At 37.6% G+C, this 23,370-nt stretch overlaps 2 protein-coding genes and 1 pseudogene across 3 annotated transcripts in view; all 3 read right to left on the minus strand.

Moving 5' to 3' along the window:
- The window catches only part of LOC141444639 (uncharacterized), a 30,305-nt gene extending 15,784 nt beyond the window's left edge, over positions 1-14,521 (minus strand). Inside the window, exon 1 of one of the 2 annotated variants that reach the window (XM_074110214.1) lies at positions 14,298-14,521. The gene's annotated coding sequence lies outside the window, so the exon portion shown is untranslated. Of the gene's footprint in view, positions 1-572; positions 594-14,297 lie in introns of those variants that run through there. The other variant, XM_074110245.1, reaches the window with a different exon arrangement.
- A 3,657-nt stretch (positions 14,522-18,178) lies between these two features.
- Positions 18,179-19,562, minus strand: LOC141445557 (uncharacterized; annotated as a pseudogene).
- Positions 19,563-20,662: 1,100 nt separating this feature from the next.
- LOC141445515 (uncharacterized) lies at positions 20,663-21,637 on the minus strand. Its single transcript, XM_074111350.1, has one exon. The coding sequence runs from the start codon at positions 21,635-21,637 to the stop codon at positions 20,663-20,665; it is 975 nt and encodes a 324-aa protein (XP_073967451.1).
- Between the last annotated feature and the right edge of the window lie 1,733 nt (positions 21,638-23,370).

Below are 23,370 nucleotides of genomic sequence, written 5' to 3' on the forward strand. Positions count from 1 at the left end.
GATTATTCGACTCTCGTAGAACGAGACATTAAGAGGATTATTTTAAACTAACTGATTAGTTAAATAGCTGTTATAAAAACAAGATATTTGACAAATTTTATTGAGGATCATAAACTAACACGAAGAGATTTTTGGAAGTTCCCGCGTAATTGAGAATATAGAAGATTGAAATTTTCGTTTTAAAGTGACCTGATTTTATTATTATTTTAACTCTGCGCGGACGAATTCGCGCATGCAAAAGCTAGTCCCACATATAAAACATAAATGTTAAAATATACGCTAAATTTGCCTGTAACACAAATTTACCTTTTTTAGTTTAAGGGGCTGTTTCATCATCAATTGATTAGTGTTAACTGGCGGTTAGGTGTGATGCCGTCTCTATTTGTTTTGTTCAAATAGACGGAGACGGCATCACATTTAACCGTCGGTTAACGCTAATCAATGGATGGTAAAACAGCCCCTAAATCAATTATTTTTGTGTATCAGAAAAATTTGGACTAGAGGTAGGTAACATCGAACTAGCCGTAAGGTAAGTACATAGATGTCGATGGGTAGGTAGGTACTTTACTTACCATTTATATTTTCTGTGGAATATTTAATGACCTGGAAATAGCATTATAATAAAAGTGGTGAAATGTTTGTTTATACTCGTACATCCATTGCACACTATAATAATAAATAAAAACATAGAGCCGTATCGACTATTTTGGGTCATTTATTTCAGCCATTTCATCGAACACGCTATTTTTGGGATTCATAAAAAATAAAAAGCACACTATATATAGCACTTTTTCAAACACTTGCTACGCGGCACACTAGGTACAATAACAAAAAAAGAGCGATTCACGTAAGCAGCACGTGCCATGATTGGTCCATGCCGGCACCACGTGCAGTCTCCGCGCCGCGAGGTCAACAAGGCCCTCAGCGGACAGCCGAATTCCCTCTAGCGCTGCATTTAGCATAGGTCGACGACTGAAGCGCCCGTCGTACCTACCAACCGCGTAAACATAGCTGTTGTTATTCACCGCATTCGACTTACCGATAATATGACCAACCGTTTACAACATATATAGTACGTTTTCAAATGTCGGACTTGGTTCAATAGATCCAGTCTTACTGGATCGAAAATATGACGCAATGTAAAAGCATTCGAAAACAATATGATTTTTATGATCGCTATATATTATAATTTAAGCCTAAAGGGCTTGACTTGGTTGACGACCAAACCGGTCAGCATCAACACATTAATTATATTTGCTTTTATAGCGCAGGCGGCACGCAAAAAAATATTGGTCCAGCGCCGCGAAGTCGGAATGGAAATAGATAGGTAAGTACCTAATTAATTTAAACAGGCACGATAAGTCACTATTGATAAATTACTACACCATTACCCGTCAAGAATTATTTTATTAACGTCAAACTCAAATCAATCAGAATTGCAACGCTTTCTAGAAAAAGTACTAGAAGCAAAACACTCAAACAAAAAACAAGCATTCAATCTATTCTAATCTCTTAAATTTACTTCCCACGATTCAATGGAAATAATAGATGGGTTATCAGCAGAAAGATAAACCGTTCAGTTAAGAAAAAAATCTATCTTTACATTTATCTTGTCAGTGTACTGGGGCGGTCTAAAATAGCCTTCAATCCGCTGCTGACCTTGCGCTGCACGGTGTCACATGTCCCGCGTGTACAATTTCTGTTTCTAGCGAATATTCTCTTTTCACACAATACTTGCCAAGACAATAGGCATAAATAAAATCCGGCCTGATCTCGTGGACTTTGCTCTATGCCAATACGGGCAATAAGACCTCTCAATTGCTCGAGTCGCCAGAAAATAAAAAGCGAAATAGTGTAGTTTGGCCGGAAAACACAGGAAGATAAAATATAATAATAACAGTCAGGTGATAAATGACGATGAAGTGGTACATACTACATACTCGTATAGGTATCTGTCTGTCTTATCTTGGATATGAGAATAATCTCAATTAAGTCAATGAACGTCAACAACAACAATAATATTTGTTGTATTCAATAATCAGTTGATCCTACTAGATAATTGCACCTACCCATCCCATGTAGACTCACTATAATGATTTAGTGGTTTTAGACAAAATACAATCACACCAACTACGAGTATGGCCGGAAAGATTCTATAGTGTATTTTATATATACTAAATGACGAAAAGAAATATTCAGGAGGACGAATTAATAAATAAGATGGGGAATTTGGACTGTGGTCTCGGGTATTTAGAGCTATATCAAGCAAGATCAGCATCAAATATTCTGCTCAAACGCAAATAACGTCATCATGCGGTAGCGCTGAACTCACTAATGATATTATCGGATGAGGGATACGGAATGACACTAAGGGGCTGTTTCACCATCCATTGATTAGTGTTAACTGACGGTTAAATGTGATGCCGTCTCTATTTGTTTTATTCGAATAGACGGAGACGGCATCACATTTAATCGTCGGCTAGTCAATGGATGGTGAAACAGCCCCTTAGCCTCACTTCGGTACCGAGTAAGTATATAAACTTAACAACTACATCATAAGTTCTGAACGATTAAGTTTCTCATATTTACAAACACCAAGCTAGCGACATCGTTTACAATATAATAAAAGGCTGTTTTCCTATTAAAAGGACAAACTTAAATTAAAATGTCGTCATACACAAATAAAATCCGGCCAAGAGCGAGTCGGACACGCCCGAAATAGGGTTCCGTAGCCATTACGAAACAATTAGGTAATATTTTTTAAGGATTTCGTACTTTGTACGGAATATTCTAAGTTTAGGTATATTTTATACCTTAGGCTGCTTTTTACTCTTAAACTACTAATAATTCTCAAGAAAACTGAACCGTTATAGTTTTCCTTGTAAGTTTGATATACTTACTGCCATCCTGAATTTTTTCAAATTTTTCCACCCACCGGTTTAGATTTTAGAGGGGGGGACGCTCGATTTTGATGAAAAATTGCACTTTAAAGTTGAATATTTTGCAAAAAAATCACTGAATCGAAAAATCATTGTAGCAACCACGTAATGGTTTTAAATGGCCTATCCAACGATACCCCACACTACAAGGTTGGATAAGAAGAAAAAACACACCCACTTTACGTCTATGGGAAAGTACCTACCTACTCTAAAAAAATATTTTATTTTATTTTTTATTGTACCATTTTTTCGGTATAGTTTACATATATTTTCGTGCAAAATTACAGCTTTCTAGCAATGATAGACCCTGAGCAAAGCCGCGGACGGACAGACAGACAGACAGACATGGCGAAACTATAAGGGTTCCGTTTTTGCCATATTGGCTACGGAACCCTAAAAAGGGCTAAAACTTGCAGTTGATGAATAATGAATGTGCCGAAAATTGCTACGCAACAGGGAGCAACAACCTGGGTTGATCTCAGACAGAGGCTACAAAAAAATCTCGCTACGTGTGATGTTATGTTTCTTAAGTAGGTAGGTATAGTTCTTCCTGCACAACTTGACTTCTTGCACAAGCTGCAGTCAATCAAAAATCGTTCAAAGCGTAGTGTACTTATAGTGCTCAAAGGCTCAAAGTGTGTAATGTATAAACTATTTGATTGAGTGAATCATTACGAGTACATTAAATTTGAATTCTAATTAGAATTAGGCAAGAAAAGTAAAATTGAGTAAAGCCATGACTAAAATATTTTAAAAGTACTTGATAGAGGTTGAGTACAACAATAATACATATATAATATTTTTTAGAAGTTAAACAATATTAAACGGCTCCACGGATACTATTGCCGTTGGCACAGAATAGGACAAATTTTATTAGAAGCTGTCCTTGAGTAGGTTAAGTACTGTTTATGTTTGCTTAGGTCGTTAGAGAGGCGGGTTTAATTGCGAGATGCTATTTCAATTTTAAATTACTCGCTGTGGAGAAACTGTAAGTATTTCGGGAAAAATAACATAAAATCGAAAACATTTCACGGAACAAGTTTATTTCTGAATTTATTATTTTTATTATTGCCTTATTTATTGTGGTTTTCGGCACTAATGAGATAATGTAATGTATTTTTGTTTTCTTTTTTATAGTTGTTATGTTATATTTCTTTTACTGTACACATAAGTGTCGGTCGAGCCCAAACAAAAATCTCTTACTTCTTTCTTTCTTTTCTTTATAATGTACGCGTATTAAAAACACATGCTTTTAGGGTTCCGTAGTCAACTAGGATTTTTTTAGTGTACCTACCTCCCATAGACGTAATGGGAGTGATATATTTTCTCGACCAACCCTGTAGTGTGGTGTGGGGTATCGTTGGATAGGTCTTTTAAAACTAAGAGGGGGGGTTGCCAAGACGATTTTTGAAAAATATTCAACCTTGTACATCTCACACTTACGATTCGCAGATGACATAGTCTTAATGGCGGAGTCATTAGAGGAGCTGAAACAAATGTTGGACGGCCTAGCATCAGCCAGCCACACGTCGGATAGGCCTCGCTATGAATGTGGATAAGACCAAAATTACGGTCAACGACCGCGTTGATCCGAGGCCCGTCATCATCAATGGAAACCTTCTTGAAGTTGTTTCGGAGTACATATACCTCGGGCAGATTTTGCAGCTAGGTAGAAACAACTTTGAGGAGGCCAAGTGGAGGATTCAGCTGGGCTGGGCAGCATTCGGAAAATTACGTCATGTTTTCTCGTCATTCATACCTCAATGTCTAAAAACAAAAGTTTTCAACCAGTGCGTCCTACCCGTTATGACATACGGAGCTGAAAGGTGGACACTCACAGTATGGGTAATCCACCACTTCAAGGTCGCTAAGCGAGCTATAGAACGAGCTCTGCTCGGAGTTTCTCTGTAAGATAGAATCCGTACGAGGCTATCCGATACAGAACTAAGGTCATCGACATAGCTCAGAGGATTAGCAAGTTGGCAGTGACACACAGACACACAGCGGTCAAACTTATAACACCCCTCTTTTTGCGTTGGGGGTTAATAAATCTAAATGGGCAAACAGGTAATCTGAAGGACACTTGAATTGAGTACTTTATCAATTCAAATATCATAAATAATGACCATTTTGTTTATCAAGTTAGAAGTCGGTCAGAACTTCCATCGGGAATCGCGTTGCACAATAATCACGTGAAGTGACGTTGATTTGATACGAACAACTATATTGACTCGATACGATACTTACAGTAATAAAGATAGATAGCGGATCTATTCATTTCAATTGGTAATGAATTGTTTTACGGACCTAATAGTTATAATAGCCAGATAAAATATACTCAGCGGCACAAAATTTGGCCCACTATACATACAAAATTACCTACCTATTTTTGCATACATTTAAGGGCCAGACTTTTTGCCGCGCAGTATATTTTGAAATTAACGCTATTGATTGAAGCAGAAACGCGCTAAAATATAATAGCTCAAAATTCTTAACATACTCATAGATTAAAATCATTAACTAAGTGGGTTACATTAAAGTACCTACCTAAGAACGATGTTAGCATATATTAGCACCATGTATCCGTCTACAGACGGCAACTCGGACTACATTCTAGGTGACTTTCAAGACAAGACGATAGGTACGTTGTCACGTACGCTTTAAGTGTTTAAAAGCACGTTTGCGATGGAAATCTTAAATTGACAATATTCTCCCAACGAATGGGGGCAATGATAACTTATAAATGCAGTGACGTCACAAACAATGGAATACGTGCAAGCGACGACTTACATACAGCGTACGCTTCATACTAAGATTTGCATGAATAGCAAATTCCTCATGAAAAATTTAATAAAGCCGCGAAATTTACATTAACGAAATACCAGTAATAGCCATTACTGCAGAGGCCGCGAAATAGGGGATTGCCGGCCGAGTAATTATAGTACTGTCGTGTTAAAGAGGCCATCTAGAGATACGAGGCCAACAATCCCTGTTCGCGGACGAGGCTTGTATAGTGCTTTTCTCAAATAAATCCAAGGAAATAATACCATGTCACTTACATTCGAAATTTACCACGAGCTTTGCGGTGAAGGAAAACATCGTGAGGAAACCTGCACAAACCTGCGAAGCGATTCAATGGTGCGTGCGAAGTTCCCAATCCGCACTGGGCCCGCGTGGGAACTATGGCCCAAGCCCTCTTGTTCTGAGAGGAGGCCTGTGCCCAGCAGTGGGACGTATATAGGCTGGGATGAATACCATGTCACTTGATGATGAACACATATCGAAAACAATAACACTTATTTGAACTAAAAACCACTTGTTTTAGGTATTTAAGGTATTAAGGTGTTTCTTGCCGGATTCTTCTCAACAGAGGTTTTTCCGAACCGGTGGTAGATTTTTTTTGACATTCATAAGTGCTTCATCATCATCATCCCAGCCTATATACGTCCCACTGCTGGGCACAGGCCTTCTCTCAGAACAAGAGGGCTTGGGCCATAGTTCCCAGTGCGGATTGGCCACTTCGCACGCACCAAGTAAGTCATAAATGCTTGTTTTAGCCTAAATTGAATAAAGATATTTTGACTTTGACTAACTTTAATCCGTATAAGAATTTGTTTTTTTTTTCTATTCCCGCCATAAATACTCTGTTTCAGATATTTTTTTGTAAGTTATATATTATTAATTAAAAAATGACGATATCTTATTAATAATCCTTGTTTATTATATTGAATAACTGATTTAATCTAATTAAATAATCTATCAAATGTAAAACTAGTAACTATGTACATATTTGTATTTGTAATTGAAGGTCATTCAATTTATATTATTGTTTTATCACACTATTAAATGACGCCATAATTTGGGTCTTACTATAATTAATACAATTATTGCTTTAGTCAGACGAGCTGGAAAGAATTATATAAGTTCACCACATACCTATGCACTATAGGTACCTACTTCGTTTCTACGACGCGGTGCTCTATCTCGGCAAAAAAAATGACACAATCGCGAATTGGAGGCTAACGAGGTCGAAAGAGGATGATGAATCACAGTAGATATGATGATACCGGAAAACTTATGACTGATGACCTCTACAAAGACACTGGTCATAGTTGAACATGGAAGGATAACGAACGACCGTTCGTTGAGCAACTAGAGGAGTTCTTTGAGGAGTCCATCTAAGAATGGATATTTTTAGGGTTCCTAAACTCAAAAGGAAAAAACGGAAACCTTATAGGATCACTTTTTGTCCGTCTGTCTGTCTGTCTGTCAAGACCCTTTTTCTCGGGAACGCGTGGAGGTATCAAGCTGAAATTTATATCAAATACTGAGGTCTACTGTCCCTTGGAGCTGTGAAAAAATCAAACTTCTAAGCCAACGCAATCAAAAGATGCAGTTGTTTGTGCTGTAAATTTCCGCAAATTTTCGAAACTAGCAAGGGAATGAAAACCAGCAGGGTACTTCCCGTGAACTCAGAATCTTGAAATTTGGTATGAAGGTAGCTATTATCACAAACAACTAGAAAAGTCTGAAAATCTTGATTTTTTATGTCTGTCTGTAAATATCCATGACCAATATAATCTGACCCCACACTGCGTACATTTTGCTAAAGAGTAGGGCTCTGCATACACTAGATGTATTAAATCACTCGGAAAAAGCGAGAAATATCTTCAAGACACGATTCCCATTTACTTACATACCTATAAATGTGTACGGAACCCTCGGTGCGCGAGTCCGACTCGCACTTGCCCGGTTTTCTTTGTTCGATTGATGACAGTAACGAAATGCGTTTTAACTCAAATAAAGTACCTATTTAAACTGAATGCAAAAATTCTATTAAGCCAACGCGTATCATCACCATCATCAGGTAGGTACTCTGGTAATGATAAAACTTCGAAGGAAGTGGCGTACCTTTATGTAATGGAAAACAAGTCTGGTGACGGCACCATTTCAATGGTTATTGTATGATGGCCGAAAAGAGATAAGAAAGCCGATTAATCAGTATTTTATCGAAAGCAATCACATAGAGGTACAATATATTAGGACTAGGTATCATAGTATGTTTGTCTATATCATTAGCAAGCATAGTATTCTCTCCTTTCCTAAGCCTTCTGAACGAATTATATAGATGAGAAATGAAAAACTTAAGTGACTAAGTTATGAGAGTGTGAGACTATTATTATCATTATCACTTAATAGCTGTCGCACCACCGTGCATCTTTTCTCGCACAATTTTAACTCCTAATTTTTATCCGTAAGCTAATCAAAATCTCTGAATTTTCGAGGGAGAGTTATTATTTTGTACATATGCAGGTTATTAGGTAAATATAATAGTATATAATCTATAACCTGCGGGTAGAGGACGTTAGGACGTTTCAAAAGAGCAAATTTAGGTTTAGTAAAAGTGCCATCGATTTCGAGATTTTTTGTACTTTTTAGTTTCCTTAAGAAATGCCACCCTTGTTCGTTTTTGAATCTTAGTTATTTTTTCTTAATATTAGGTGTGCTACCAGATAACCATCACCACTTTTCTGTAACTAACATAAATTAGTGAAAAAAATCAGACTACATATTATTGGGTTTTTTATCAAACATTACTTTTAACACTGAGCTCTAGTGGTGTAAAAAAATACACTAAAACATATGGGCCTAAAAACATAAACAGGGTGTAACATTTAGATCGGTCACTATGGGAAATTCTGAAACTATAGGACATACGAAGATTCTTAGGAATCATATCATCGATTTTAGTAACAACAAGACAACAACTGCATTATACATTTAAGAAAAATTTATACTCGGTTTGGCAATCGAAGCCGGAAGTTTTAAAAAATAAAACTTACATTCATAAAGAACATGAAATACAATGCATTGTATTAATTCTAGATATCGTGTTTCATAGTAAAACTTATTACTTATTACCTGCACTATCGATATCTCCAAATAGAAATAATGTAAGTTTTATTTTTCAAAACAACCAAGTTCGATTTCCGAACTGAGTACTTTTTTTTTGTTCAATGTATGAATGCAGTTTTTCTTGTTAGCAAAATCGATGACATGGTTCCTAAGAACAGATCGTCGTATGTCTTATAGTTTCAAACTTTCCCAACATCATCATCATCATTCCAGCCTATATACGTCCCACTGCTGGGCACAGGCCTCCTCTCAGAATGAGAGGGTTTAGGCCGTAGTTCCCATGCGGGCCCAATGCGGATAGGGAAATTCACAAGCACCATTGAATTGCTTCGCAGGTTTGTGGAGGTTTCCTCACGATGTTTTCCTTCACCGTAAATCTCGTGGTAAATTTCATTTCAAATGTAATTTCGCACATGAATTTCGAAATACTCACGAGGTGCGAGCTGGGGTTTGACTTCACCACTCACGACTTTCACGAGACTTTAAATGTTACATCCTGTATGTTTGATGGTCATAAAAACATAAACAATGTCTTGTTTTATATTGAAAAATTGTAACAAAGGTTTAGGTAAGTAAACAAGTTTTCATAGTGAGTATTTTATACAACTCTTATTGTACCTATGTATAAAACACATGAAATTAATAGATTAGATTGTATTATAATATATTATATTATATATCATGATGAAAATGACAACAACAGTTCTGTTATTGTTACAGTCACAAAAGTATTTAAATAGTGAAACAATACTCACAATTAGTAATGGTAAAATGTAACAGAAGAAAAGCAGGCATTGTGATAATTTGTGTATCATTCAATGATAAATGTAGTTAAGTATGTGGTTTTCAAGGTGTGTAAAGTTTTTAATTGTATTGAACGATATTGTAACGGATAACTCACGTCTTAAACCGAGTTTAGCTGGACATGTTTCGGGCTATTTCGTAGCTATACAATGTCGTTTAATATGAGTGAGTCTCACGGTAGTTTCATGTTCAAAGTTTTTAATTGTTCAAGACCACAAGGCTATAAGAATCATTGATAATGGTTTTTATACTGAAATAATGAAATAATCGGAAGTACTACTTTAAGTATAAAACCGGCCAAGTACAAGTTAAAAAGGGTTCCTACCTTACTCTGTAATTTCTTATTAATTTAAGATTTTGTTTTCGTTATATAATTATAAAATAGGCTTCATAATTAACTACTATTTTGCTTTGAGATCTGAGCAAAATTGTGTGCAGTGAATGAGGAGTTATCTTAGATGATATATATCATTCAATAATATTATAAATCTGTTTAAGAAAATATACCCCATTGAGTTTCTTGCTGATTCTTCTCAACAGAGGTTTTTCCAAACCGGTGGTAGATTTTTTTTGTCATTCTTAAGTGCTTGTTATAGCCTAAATTGAATAAAGATATTTGACTTTGACTGTTACTGAATACTGACATAGACAAACATAAAAAAATTAAGATTTTCAGTTTTCTTTTTAATTGTGCTATAAATGCTACCTTCATACCAAATTTCCAGTTTCTAGGACAAGTAGGCAGATGGTACTGTATTGTTTTTTTCATTACGGCAATTTATATGGAAACACCTCTTTCTGTCTATCTTTTCATTGTGTTGACTTTGAAGTTTGATTTTTATATTGCTTCAGGGTTCAAGGTGTAGCAGACCTGAGTTTTTGATATTAATTTCTGCTTTATACCTCCATGTGTTTTTGAGAATAAGGAGCTTAACAGACGGACATACAGACAGATGGACAGGCGGACAATGAAGTGATCTCATAACGGTTCAGTTTTTTCCTTCTTAGCAATAGTAATTCTGGTTTACCCTTGAAATGTTGACAATTTTTTTACCGAATTTCAGTTAAAAGTCAATGTTTCCTATTTTTTCATTTCATCGAATATTCATTACTTACCTCGAATGATAAAATTTTTAAGTTCTGAAAACATTATATAATAGAGTTTATTTGGCAGAATGTCATTTCATATTTTATTATTTCATACTTTTTTGAATGAAATTTATTTATTTATTAATTTTGCTGGGGTCGCAGTTCCAACCTAACCTAACCTACTTTTCTGGTAGCGCTTTTTGTTTTAATGGGGTCGCAGTTCTTACCTAACGTACTTTTTTGGTAGCAATTTATTTTTGTTGGGGTCGCAGTTCTAACCTCACCTAACCTACTTTTCTGGCAGCGATTTATGTTTGTTGGGGTCTCGTTTCTAACCCAACCTAACCTATTATTCTGGTACCTGTTTATTTTTTTAGTGTCACAGTTCTAACCTAACCTACTTTTCTTGTTAGCGATTTTTTTGAGGTCGTAGTTCTAACCTAACCTATTTTCTGGTGTTTTACAATAATATGTCGAAGAAATAAATAGCAATATTAATTATTATTATTATTATTTTATTATTCTATGTTCCAATGTTTGTATTTTTTTTTTAATGTATGTTCACCGATTACTCAGTCAATTGTGGACCGATTTCCAAAATTCTTTTTTTATTCGACAGAGTATTCTTTTGAGGTGGTCCCATTGTCACCAAGTCAAGATCTGATGATGGGATCCTAGGGAAATCGAGGGCTAACCTCAAATTTTATAGGCACAGCGCACAGCTATTACGATTTTGGCATTTTTAGCATTAAGATGAACATTTACATTCAGAAAGTATCATTTGGTAACCTGGACCTGATGAAGAAGACCGTAGATGACCAATGGAACTCATCAAAGCTGAGTAGGTAATACTCGCTCTTCTATAAACGATCATGATTAATATACTTTGATAAGCAACTAAGAAAAAGCATTAAGTTAATGATTCTTTCGAACTGATCTGATGCTGAAGCCAGAAGGTAGGCAACGGAACTCTGTTATAAAACAACGTAACTAAGTCGTGTTTGGGCTTAATGGAATCGTTGTGAGATGTACTTTGGCTACGAATCACTAAAAAGTGAAAAATTAAGAAAATTTTTAACAAAAAAGTAAAACCGACTGAGCTAGTACGTACCTAGAAAAATATTTTCAAGGGTATTGTAGTTGGTTCCATATTTTTTAATATTTTATTTTTTTGCAAGATAAAAATTGACTCAAATGTCTGCAGCAGATCCCCATAAAAAACATACGACCTTCCTGTCTCAGACGGAATTACAACTGCAATTTATGCTGATGACATCGCCCATATCGCCAGTCATACGGATCCAGCCTTAGCCAGCTTCAATCTCCAACAACTCCTAAACAAGACCTATGATTGGCTCCAGAAGTGGCGTATTCGTGCCAGTGCGCAGAAGTCCCACCATATCACCTTTAGCCTAAGGAGAGGAGACTGCCCACCCGTGCAACTTGGAACCAATGTGCTACCACATTCTGAATCCGTCAAATACCTTAAGTTTCCATTTGGACAGACAACTAACGTGGAAAATTCACATCAAACGCAAGCGAGATGAAATCAATCATGGGTTCAAGTCCCTTTTCTGGCTTATGCGGCAAAACTCTGCTCTGTCAGTTGACAACAAATTGCTGATTTATAAATCGATTCTAAAACCAATTTGGACATACGGAATACAGCTCTGGAATGTGGCCAACATAGTCCGTTTGCAACGTGTACAGAATACAATCCTCAGGGAAATAATAAATACGATGTGGTTCACGAGAAACGAGGAGATCCACGAGTACCTAGGCATGCCAACAGTTGCGGAAGAAATTGAACAATACAGACAATCTCATGCTGCTCGCTTAGCCGTGCACCCTAATCCTTTGGCAGCACAGCTGCTAGATATTGATAACAACATTGTGAGGCTGAAAAGACGCCAAGTTTTATAAAAGGAGAATACGACAAGGGCCTTATTCCCATGCATGTCATGAACCACCCTCATCTAATCCGATTAAAGTCTTTCGACTGATTGTGGATACAAGAAAAGGAAAAAAAAAAGTCTGCAGCAGATCCCCATAAAATAAGGCTAAGGCTTAGGCCTAGAGCTGATATGATGATGATGATGATGATAAATCTTAATTTTTATATGCTCAATCTTGTAATTGCCAGGTCTGTTCATTGCAAAATAAATAATTTAAATACCTGATAAATAATGGTGCCTAAACACTAAAACACTAGATAAATACATAAGTAGGAAAAGTAGGTTCTTGTTGGTAAGTCTTGTTTTATCAAGTCACTGAGCGAGCATATTAAGAAATTTCTAAGTTGGTTGAGTCAAATGACAATGTTATTGTACGACAATACTATGCAGGTTTTTAATTAAAATACAGTAAGAAAGAGGGAGAGGTATACTCAATAATACTAAAGATTGAAATGTTTTCAACAAGGAGGATGAAAATTACATTATATATTTTTTGCTAAAAACATATCCAGGGTAAAGCCCATTTAGTTTTTTTTTATAATTTAGGCATAAATATATTCTGCAATACCCTTAGATAGCAGGGCAGGGGTTTTATATTGTATAGTAGGGCAAATTAATCTCAATAGTATTATGATTTGCTTATAAAAAATAATTAGTCATGACCGTGATAGGCGATTCAATTGCACTTTGAGGTCAATGACCTCAATTATTATGCTAGTATGGATATGTCAGCAGTTTGGGTACCACATTTTAGAACAGGACAATGTAAATAATAAATATCACTGGACACTTGACACCAATTGACCTAGTCCCAAACTAAGCAAAGCTTGTACTATGGACACTAGGCAATGGATAAATATACTTATATTGATGAATACATACTTAAATACATATTAAGCACCCAAGACCCGAGAACAAACATATTTTGTATTATTCATACAAATATCTGACCCAGGAAATGGAACCCGGGACCACAAGCTTCATAGTCAGGTTCTCTAACTTGGCCATCCTGTTTTTATCATATTACATAATATCAATTGGTACTACGGGACAATGTTTTAATTCAATATTTTATTATTGAATAAAGTTCTTCGGAATTGATTTGTCATATGGTTTTAAATAAAATGTGTGAGTTAATATGATATGTATTTGTAATCATCGCTGCTTATTAATTAAATGTTGTCTATTGTATAAATATTTTTAGTAATATTTTATATTATTATATGACAATAATTACATTTATTTTTACTTTACTTATTTATTTTGTTAAGTCTTATTACAGTAAGCAATTATTATAAAAACAATTTAGTCAAATAACTCGCCAACTACTACTACTATTAGTTTTGATCCATAAATTATCAGTACTACCTCCTCCACAAAATATTAATTTTATGATTATGAGCAACTACATATTTTAAGTGGTGGCTTTATCATAAGGAAAGTACAATTTGACAATGAATGAACTCAGTACAAGCTCAACTATATTAATTTGTTTCGAACATTCTATTGTTTAAACTGGCACAAAAACTTTGAGATAAACAACTCAAGAATCGAGATTTAAAATTAAACTTTAGTAAAAAAATCTACTACTCACCGTTTTAAACAAATATTCCTCAGTATTTCGCCTATAAGCATTTCAATTTCCTAATTAGTCTTGAATCTTCCTCACTTTCTTTTCTATAAGACGGTAAAGTAACAAACAAAGACCAAATATAATTGTTCTCTTGAAACTTTAAAACTGACCAAAATGTAGCGTTAAAATTTTAAAATACTAATAAATATTAATTTAAACAAGAAAACATTTAACTTTATACACTGTCATTTAGCGTATAGAAAACAAAAAACAATAAGAACGCACTTGACCACCGCTCGCTTTGGACCAGTAATGCTCGACCCTATACTGCTCAGCATCACTGTACGACCTGATAATACGAACCCATTTTGGATTAGAATTATCAAGTCGTACAATATTAGGTCGTGCATTATTAGGGTGTCCAAATTTTTGCTCGGCCTGTTAATGCTCGACCTGTTACTGTACGTCGTTATAATCGGAATCCAATCGAATCGAATAACCATAGATTTGTGTTAGGTTGTGTTAGGTCCAATTGTGACAGCAATGTGCGAGCCGAGCACGTAGCGAGCGTGCCGCGGCAGCGGCCGGCGAAGCGCCAGGACCAAATTAAGTTATTTTCTACTAAATTTATTAATTTTGGTGTACACGAAAAACATGATCAATCGTGCGAATCGATTGCTTGCTGTCAAAAGTGTGCGCCGATTATTAGGTCGTACAAAATCAGGTTGTCCAATAGCACCTTGAACATTATCGGTACAGGGTGATAAAGCTCGACCCGTATTCCAAGTGACATGTGATTGAATTATCAGGTCGTACAAAATCGGTCGAGCATTGTCCAGGTCGTACAATAACTACACCCCTCGCTTTGTACCGCTCACGGAGAGACGGTCCCCCACAGACTAAGCAAACAAACGCCAGCAGGCTGGATTGTTACAGCCCAACTGCTCTGCTCTAAAACTAAAGCAAGTTTGCCACAACCAACAAAATAAGTCTGCTAAATAATCGTATTTTCTTACCTGTTTTTTCTTGTAGTGATAGAATAAACCAAATTAAAGTTAGAATTATTCGACTTAGCTTCTAATAAATGTCGGCTCAACAATAATAATAAATCCGTATAAGTATAAAATTTTAGGCTCACGATTTGATGCTTAGTGTAGTCATATCATTTTGACAGCATCAGTCTGATAAAGGCGGGCACATATATATACTACTAGCTTTTACCCGCGGCTTCGCACGCGTAAACTATTCGGTCTGGTAGTTGCAATTGAAATTTTCGGGATTTTACAAAATTCCCCTTTCAATTTCCAAAATTTATATCGTGGTCTTCATTGAGGTTGTGTTGTGAATAACTGTACAAAATTCAAGACTCTAAACCCAGTGCTAAAATTTCAAAATTTTTCGCTATCCAAATTCAAATTCATATCATTTATTCAGTAAATAGGCCGCAATGGGCACTTTTACACGTATTTTTTTTAAATACCAGCATTTTCGGAAAGAACATCATTGCCAAGAAGAATGCGCCACAAGAAGCTTAGCAGCAAGTCATTTTTTCAAAATAAAATAAGTACAAATAAAATACTTAAAAACTACAGTAAGTATACCATTAAAGAAAAAAATACAAAATAATAATAACAATAATACACGGATGTATGGGGTCCCTTAGTTACAAACTATCCCGTGGAAATATCGGGATAAAAAGTAGCGTATGTGTTATTCCAGACGTCCGGCTACCTACATACCAAATTTCATGCCTCTAAGCCCAGCGGTTGTTATTTCGAGATTTTATCCCTATCCCGTGGGAATATCGGAATAAAAGTAGCCTATGTGTTATTCCAGAGGTCCAGCTAGGTAAACCCTCCAGTGAATGACCCCCCCCAGTGAATGAACAAAATCACGTTTTTGCCTAAAATAAGCAATATAGCCATTTCCACCATCGATTTTTTTGTCCCAAATGATGATACTTTTAACTAATTAGAGATCGATTACAGACTGATTAGAATACGAGTATCAATAGAGTTTAATGTTTGTTATTTTTTAAGTTTTATTATAAAGCTCTGATTATCATCACTGAAAAATCTCGTACTTATCTAAAATCAATATGTCAACAAAATTGAACCTTGATATAACGTCTATAAAGTTCACTCGGAAAAATTATCTATTTGAGCTACGAGTTTTTAAAAAAAGTAAATTAATCAAGATATTAAGGTGCTTAATTTGTACCTACTTTAATAGATTATATATGTATTTTTGTAATACAGAAACATAATTGGAATACTGAAGGTGCTGTACCTACCTCAAGATTTTATATAATAATAACTGAAGAAGAAGACTTCGTTTTATGTTAAAATGCTTTTCTAAATGTTGATTAAAACTATCTAAATAATGTTCATTCACTGGGTTTTACTCTGTTCATTCATTAACTTTTTCGTTCATTTACTAGGTTTTTGGGTACTTTTTTATAAATTCTTCCATAACTCAAAAACTATACACGTAATAAAAAATCGCAGAAATTAAATTCTTGTTTATTAAATAACGATTGATTAAATTACATAAAACCATTACAATTTTTAATAACTACAGAGTAGTGATTTTTCAAAGTAGAAAAGTGTCTTAAGTGTTCATTCACTGGAGGTTTTACCCTACCTACATACCAAATTTCATGGCTCTAAGCCCAGCGGTTGTTATTTCAAAATTTTATCCCTAGGTATCCCGTGGGAATATCGGGTCAAAAAGTCACCTATGTTTTATTTCAGACGTCCAACTACCTACGAGTACATACTAAATTTCATGACTCTAAGCCTAGCGGTTGTTATTTCGAGATTTTATCCCTATCCCGTGGGAATATCGGGATAAAAAGTATCCTATGTTTTAATCCAAGTTATAAACTAACTTTCTGCCAAATTTCATCAAATCCGTCCAGCCGTTTAAGCGTGAAAAAGTAACAAACATACTCACTCACTCACTCACTCACTCACAAACTTTCACATTTATAATATTAGTAGGATTAACGCGATGGTCGCGATGCTACTTGACGTATAGATATCCAATTCCAATGCATACGTAGTATCATAGTAAAAGTGGAGAAGTATGCACACTCCGACCTTTTAGGAGACTTAACCACAGCCTTCTTTAGCTTATATATATAAGCTAAAGAAGTATGACAGCTAGACATATTTTTCGAGATAAATATCTACGCTCCAATGGAGCGTTAGTGTCCACTTATTTTTTTTGTAAAATTGAAAAAAAGTTTTAGTTCGCGCTGTATGTCAGACGGTCGAATGGCTATAAATAACTATTCTGAAAGTCCCGTACCTATAATCAATCTGGGGGCACGGCATGAGTGCCCCCGCCAAGTCGAGCGCGAAGCAAACACTGCCGTACCATCCTTTACTGGAACCATTTCGCCGCATTTTCAGGCCCCTATTTGAGAACCTCTGGATAAGACCAGAACGCAGAAATTTTCGTCATCCAGTAAGCTATAAACCAAAATTTCAAGTCTAGGTCATTTAGTTCCGAAGTTAAGCGAAAGCAAAGTTCGCATTTATGACACTCACTTACTCATTCACTCATGATCATCAAAATAAAACAACTAGTACTTCCCATAAACTCAGAGAGCTGAAATTTGGTACAGTTAGAGTTTAATGCCACATAAAGGGAAAACTATAAAAACTAGGATAATCGAAGATCTGGAGCACATGGTGACCCTGATTAGAAAACACAAGAGTTCAACCAAACTAACTAAAGTGTTTAATTAATTAGGATGCGGTCAGAAATGAGTTCAGGCTTTGACTTTTTACAAAACTGTATTAATAAAGGTACAGAGTTAAAATTATTTTTAGTTAGAAATGCGTGCGCGCGCGAGAGTCGTTGTTGCCAGTGTCGGTGGCGGGGCGGCGCCGCGCCGCGCCGATCGGGCGAGCGTCCCCCGCTCCCCGCGCTCCTCCGCGCATGCGCACACCGCGGCTGCGCAGGCCGGAGGCAAAGAGTAAGAGTGGCGTAGACATACTGGGGGCCCTGAAGACCTGTCTTCAAGAGTCTTGTGAAGAGGGCAGGGGGCAGATCCTGTTGAGTGCCCGCCGTATGGTGCCTCTAGCTGTAGTGATGTCTGCCACACGTGGGATGCCATCTGGGCCGGGTAGATCTTGGAGACTCTACCCATTCTCCAGTGTAGTGGTGGTAATCCATCGTCCTTTATGAGGACCAGCTCGTCAAGCTGCAGGTCTGTGTGTCGAGTCCTCCATTTATAGCGGTGCTGGAGCTCGGATATGTATTCTGCGGTCCAGCGGGCCCAAAAATGTTGACGCAGCTGCTCGAGTCTTCGGTAGTGGTTCAGTCTGTTAGGATTCTCGTCGCGCAGCGGCGGCGAGGGCAGCGACGTCAGGGGTCTGCCAACCAGAAAGTGCCCTGGTGTGAGCGGGGAAAAATCATTGGGACTAGGGGAGAGAGGGCAAAGTGGTCTGCTATTTAAAATAGCTTCAATCTGACTAAATAATGAGGCGAGCTCCTCGAACGTCAAATGAGTGTTTCCTAGAATTCTTTTTAAATGAAATTTTGCCTGCTTAATGCCGGCCTCGGCGAGACCATTAAAATTAGGAGCGTAAGCCGGTGAGAATTTAAAGTTAATGCCTTCGTCAGCTGCAAACTCTTTCATAGAGTCTTTATTGAGCCTTACAAATTCATCTATCTCTTTGGCAGCTGCCACGAAATTTCGCCCATTGTCACATAGCAAATCGCGAGGTTTGCCCCTCCTCGCGATAAACCTCCTGAGAGATAGAATAAATGCATCCTTAGACAGCTCGCTCACGGCCTCCAAGTGTACACACTTGTATTTAAGACAGACAAACAAACACAAGTAACATTTAGTTATTTTACAACCACGCCCCCGTCGGTCGGTAATCAAATACGGCCCTGCAAAATCAACTGCTGATACAGAAAACGGAAAATCAGCTGTTATACGTTGGGCTGGTAAGTTGCCCATTATATTTTTTAAAGTTTGACCAGCGGCGCGCTTGCAAATAACACAATTGTGCGCCGTGCGTCGCGCCAGGGCTCTACCCCCAACCGGCCATATTTCCTCTCTAATAGAGGTCAAAAGGAGCTGCGGCGGTGCATGTAAGAGACGTGCGTGTGTCTGTTCGAAGATAAGTTTGGTGAGTGGGTGTTTAGAGGATAATATAATGGGATGCTTCTTGTCATAATTATAGGATGAAGCATCCAGCCTCCCCCCGACTCTCAGGATCCCCTGAGAGTCGATGAAGGGCGTTAGAGACGACATATGAACTTTAGCGTTTAAGTATTTTTTTTTGTAAAGTGTCGAGCTCATTTTTGTATGTTTGTGCTGTGTGATAACTTAATTAGTGTGTGCAAGGAATCCTTCAACTCTTGGGCAGTTAATGGTCCAGATAATTTTGTGCTAGTACGTTTGCAATTATTTATGAAACGACGTATGAATGCAACCACACGCTGCAATGTTTTCAATTTAGAATATCTTTCGAAATATATAACACATTGAATAGAATTTACGCTAGCACTCATTGATGTTATTTTTAATTCTGGTAAGTCGTCATGGGATACTTTGTCCAGCGTGGGCCAGCTAGTCTCGGGTTCGCGAAGAAATTCTGGCCCGTCACCACAGCGACATTGCAGCGACATGCTGGGGATCAACGCCGCGAGAGGCCAGGTCAGCTGGGTTATGTGCCGTGGGCACGTGCCTCCAAGTTGAAGTTGAGGTAAGATCAGTTATAGTTGCAACTCTATTTCGTACAAATACATTCAACTTGGAGGGATCGGTTTTAACCATGCTAGGACCACGCTGGAGTCAGTCCAAAAATGGTGCGTGTAATATTTTCTAAGGGCTGCAGTTACTGCTGCCCATGCTTGGGCCGCTAAAAGGGCTCCACACAGTTCCATACGTGGAATACTTATGGGATTCACGGGTCCTATCCTATCCTTTGCACACAATAAATTGACACTTTGTTCACCTAAGTTTGTAATGGACTTGACATATATGCATGTCGCAAAGGCTGACTGTGACGCGTCACAGAAGCAATGAAGTTCTATTGCCAGTGGCAAGTTACTCAGTACATTTCTAGGAATTGAAAGCGTTTTGAGGTGGTGTAAATTTTTTATGAACCGTGACCAGACACGCCGAATTTCAGGGGGCAGGATCATCCCACCCAGCCCTGCCTTCCATAATTGTTGTATTAGTAATTTTGGTTTGACTGTACATAAACTCAGTAGCCCTAAAGGATCGAAAATTTTGAAGGTTGTTGACAGAAGTGATCTCTTGGTTACATTACCCTCATCATCATTTGATTCATCAATAGAGAAGTGAAGCGTGTCTTGGCCAGGGTTCCAACCTAAACCAAGCGTTTGGCAAGATTGGCTTAGTGCCAGATTATCGTTAACGTTAATGTTTTTTGAATTAATAGTTTAGGTGAATTAGATCTGTATTTTCGTAAGTTAAAACAACCAGCATTTAAGCATTTTGAAATTTCTGTTTGTATGTGCAATAGCTCAGACTCTGTGTCACTGCCAGTAAGTAGGTCATCGCAGTAGAAATCATTTTGCATAACTGCCTTTATGTTGGGGTCATTGCACTCTTCCCCCAACTGCCACAAGCACCTGGCGGCTAAGAAGCTCGCACTAGCAAAGCCGTAAGTTACTGTGTTCAAGGTAAGTGCGCGAATTGGTAAGTGCTCATCTTCGCGCCATAGAATTACTTGTAAATCCCTGTCAAGCTCATTAACTAGAATTTGACGGTATTGTTTTTCGATGTCACCTGACAATGCGTACTTATAATGGCGAAATCTGAGCAAAATGTTAAACAGGGAGTCTTGTATGCAAGGCCCTACCATCTGTATATTATTAACGCTGTAACCAGAAGAGGTAGGGCAAGACGCGTCGAAGACGACGCGTAGTTTTGTGGACTCACTCTGTTCCTTGACCACTGGGTGGTGCGGTAAGTAGTTAGGGCTAGACAGCAACTGAGACTCGGATAGATGTCCTAACTGTTTATATTCATCAATAAATTCATTGTACCTTTCTTTCAGTTCGGGCTGTTTTTGAAAACGATTTTCTAAATTGAGCAAACGTTTTTTGGCCATATAGTAGGAGTTGCCCAAACAATCTGGGGTATCAATTAAGGGCAGTCGGACTACAAAGCGACCGCTATCTAAACGGTAAGTATTTTCTATAAAATGCTCTTCAATTGGGTGCTTAGTAAGGAACCCATTATTACTTGGCCCAACTACCTTGGGCAGTTCTTCAGCCTCCCAGAACTTGGTCATTTGAGACGAGAGGTCAGCAAGGCAAAGATTGCTTCGAGTGAAATTTGTATTTGTGGCAAGGCTCGTACTCATGACAGAGCCTGCAATGACCCACCCAATTTTGATTCAATCAGCATTGTTTGTTTGTTTGCCAAGGTTTTTGTTCACCTCCCACTATATGCCAAAAAACATCAGCTCCTAGAAGGACATCTATATGAGAGGAATATTAAATGTTGGGTCGGCTAGCCTCACTGAGGAAGGTATTCCTAACTGACTCACATCAAAATATTGCCTTGGTAAGTTATCAGTTATTTCTTTGAGGACCAAGAAGTCCAGCTTCGCAGTAAATTTGTCAGATAATGATGAATCTGGGCAGTACAGCGCCCTGGAACACACTTCAATTGAGTGTTGCCTATACTAGGATGGTTGTGGCAGTGAGGGCAGAGAGGGCAATTGTAATCGATGTTTCAAACCTTCACTTATATAAGAGGACTGGCTGCCACAGTCCAGAAGGCCTTTACAGTTTCTTTCCTATTATTACAAGGATTAAAAACTTCAATTAATGCTGTAGACAATAGAACTTCACTACTGGTCAGCGCAGATGTGGACACAGTGGGTGTGTCCACGTTAGGGTTCTGTAAAACCTTAGCAGCAGTGGGTGGACGCTATGTCCGGGTCTATGCTAACACTGCTAGGCTGAGGTTAGATGTGTTTGAGAAGCTAGTGTTGTGTCTTTGTGTAAAAATGTGTTGTGACGTTTTCTTACACACACGGCAGCCATTCAGTTTACACTGCCGCGTCTCGTGATCAGGGCGTAGGCAGACATGGCACAGTTGGAGCTTAGAGGCCTGCGCCCATCTCTCGTCCACGGTGAGATGCCTGAAGATCTTGCAGTCGTATATGCGGTGCTCACCACGGCACACGACGCACGGCACACCCTTGTGGTTACTTTTTTAGCTGAAATCACGAAGGTATTTATGTTTTTATCTTGTCTGAACAAGCCTTTATTATTTGTATTATTTTCATGTTTATTAGGAAATTTATCCTTTTCCTTTTTTGATTTAGAAAGAGTTTCTAGAACATCTGCGCGATTTTGAAGAAATTTTCTAAATTCGTCCAGAGTTGGCAACTCGGACAGGTTATTCCGATGCTCTTCCCACTTAACATTGGTATTAGGGTCAAGTTTGGCAGTAAACATATGTATAAGAATCGAGTCCCAATGTTCAGTGGGCTGGCAAGGGTTTTGAGCGCTCTCAAATTTTTGTTAAGTGATCATTTAGAAAGCGCAGAGCTTTGTCAGACTCCCTTTGCATGGCGTCAATGCTCAACAAAGAGTTAAGATGATTAGTGATTAATTGTCTTTTGTTGTATCTTTCACACAAAAGTTCCCATGCCTGAGAATAATTGAGCTCGATACTTCCAAGTTAGATATGACCCGAGAGGCTTCGCCCTCCAAGTATGTATTCAAATAGTGAAACTTTATGAATTCCCTTTATTCTATCATTATTGTGTATCAAGGATTCATATGTGTCACGGAACCCATCCACTATAATAAGAGCCATCAAATGTCGCAATGCGTATTTGCGGCAATTGAAAGCCCATGTGCTCAGAATGATGACAGTTATTAGAACACTGGAGCAATGATTACCATCTGATGGAGCAGTGGGTTTCTGCTTGGAAGCCGCGGCCCCGTCAAGAATGCATTGTGCCGTGCAATAGATAGATGAAAATTGTCTTCTATTTCCTCACGTTCTGATAGCTCGTTATCGAGTTATCAGGGTTAGAAACTTCTATGAACGTTTGCAGGCTCATCGAATTTGAGGATA

Source organism: Choristoneura fumiferana, chromosome 2 (genome assembly GCF_025370935.1).
Source record: "Choristoneura fumiferana chromosome 2, NRCan_CFum_1, whole genome shotgun sequence".
NCBI classification, from domain to species: domain Eukaryota; kingdom Metazoa; phylum Arthropoda; class Insecta; order Lepidoptera; family Tortricidae; genus Choristoneura; species Choristoneura fumiferana.

Excerpts from the sequence above, each read along its gene's own strand:
- LOC141445515 (XM_074111350.1), bottom strand. The coding sequence starts at position 21,637 with ATGAGTACGAGCCTTGCCACAAATACAAATTTCACTCGAAGCAATCTT.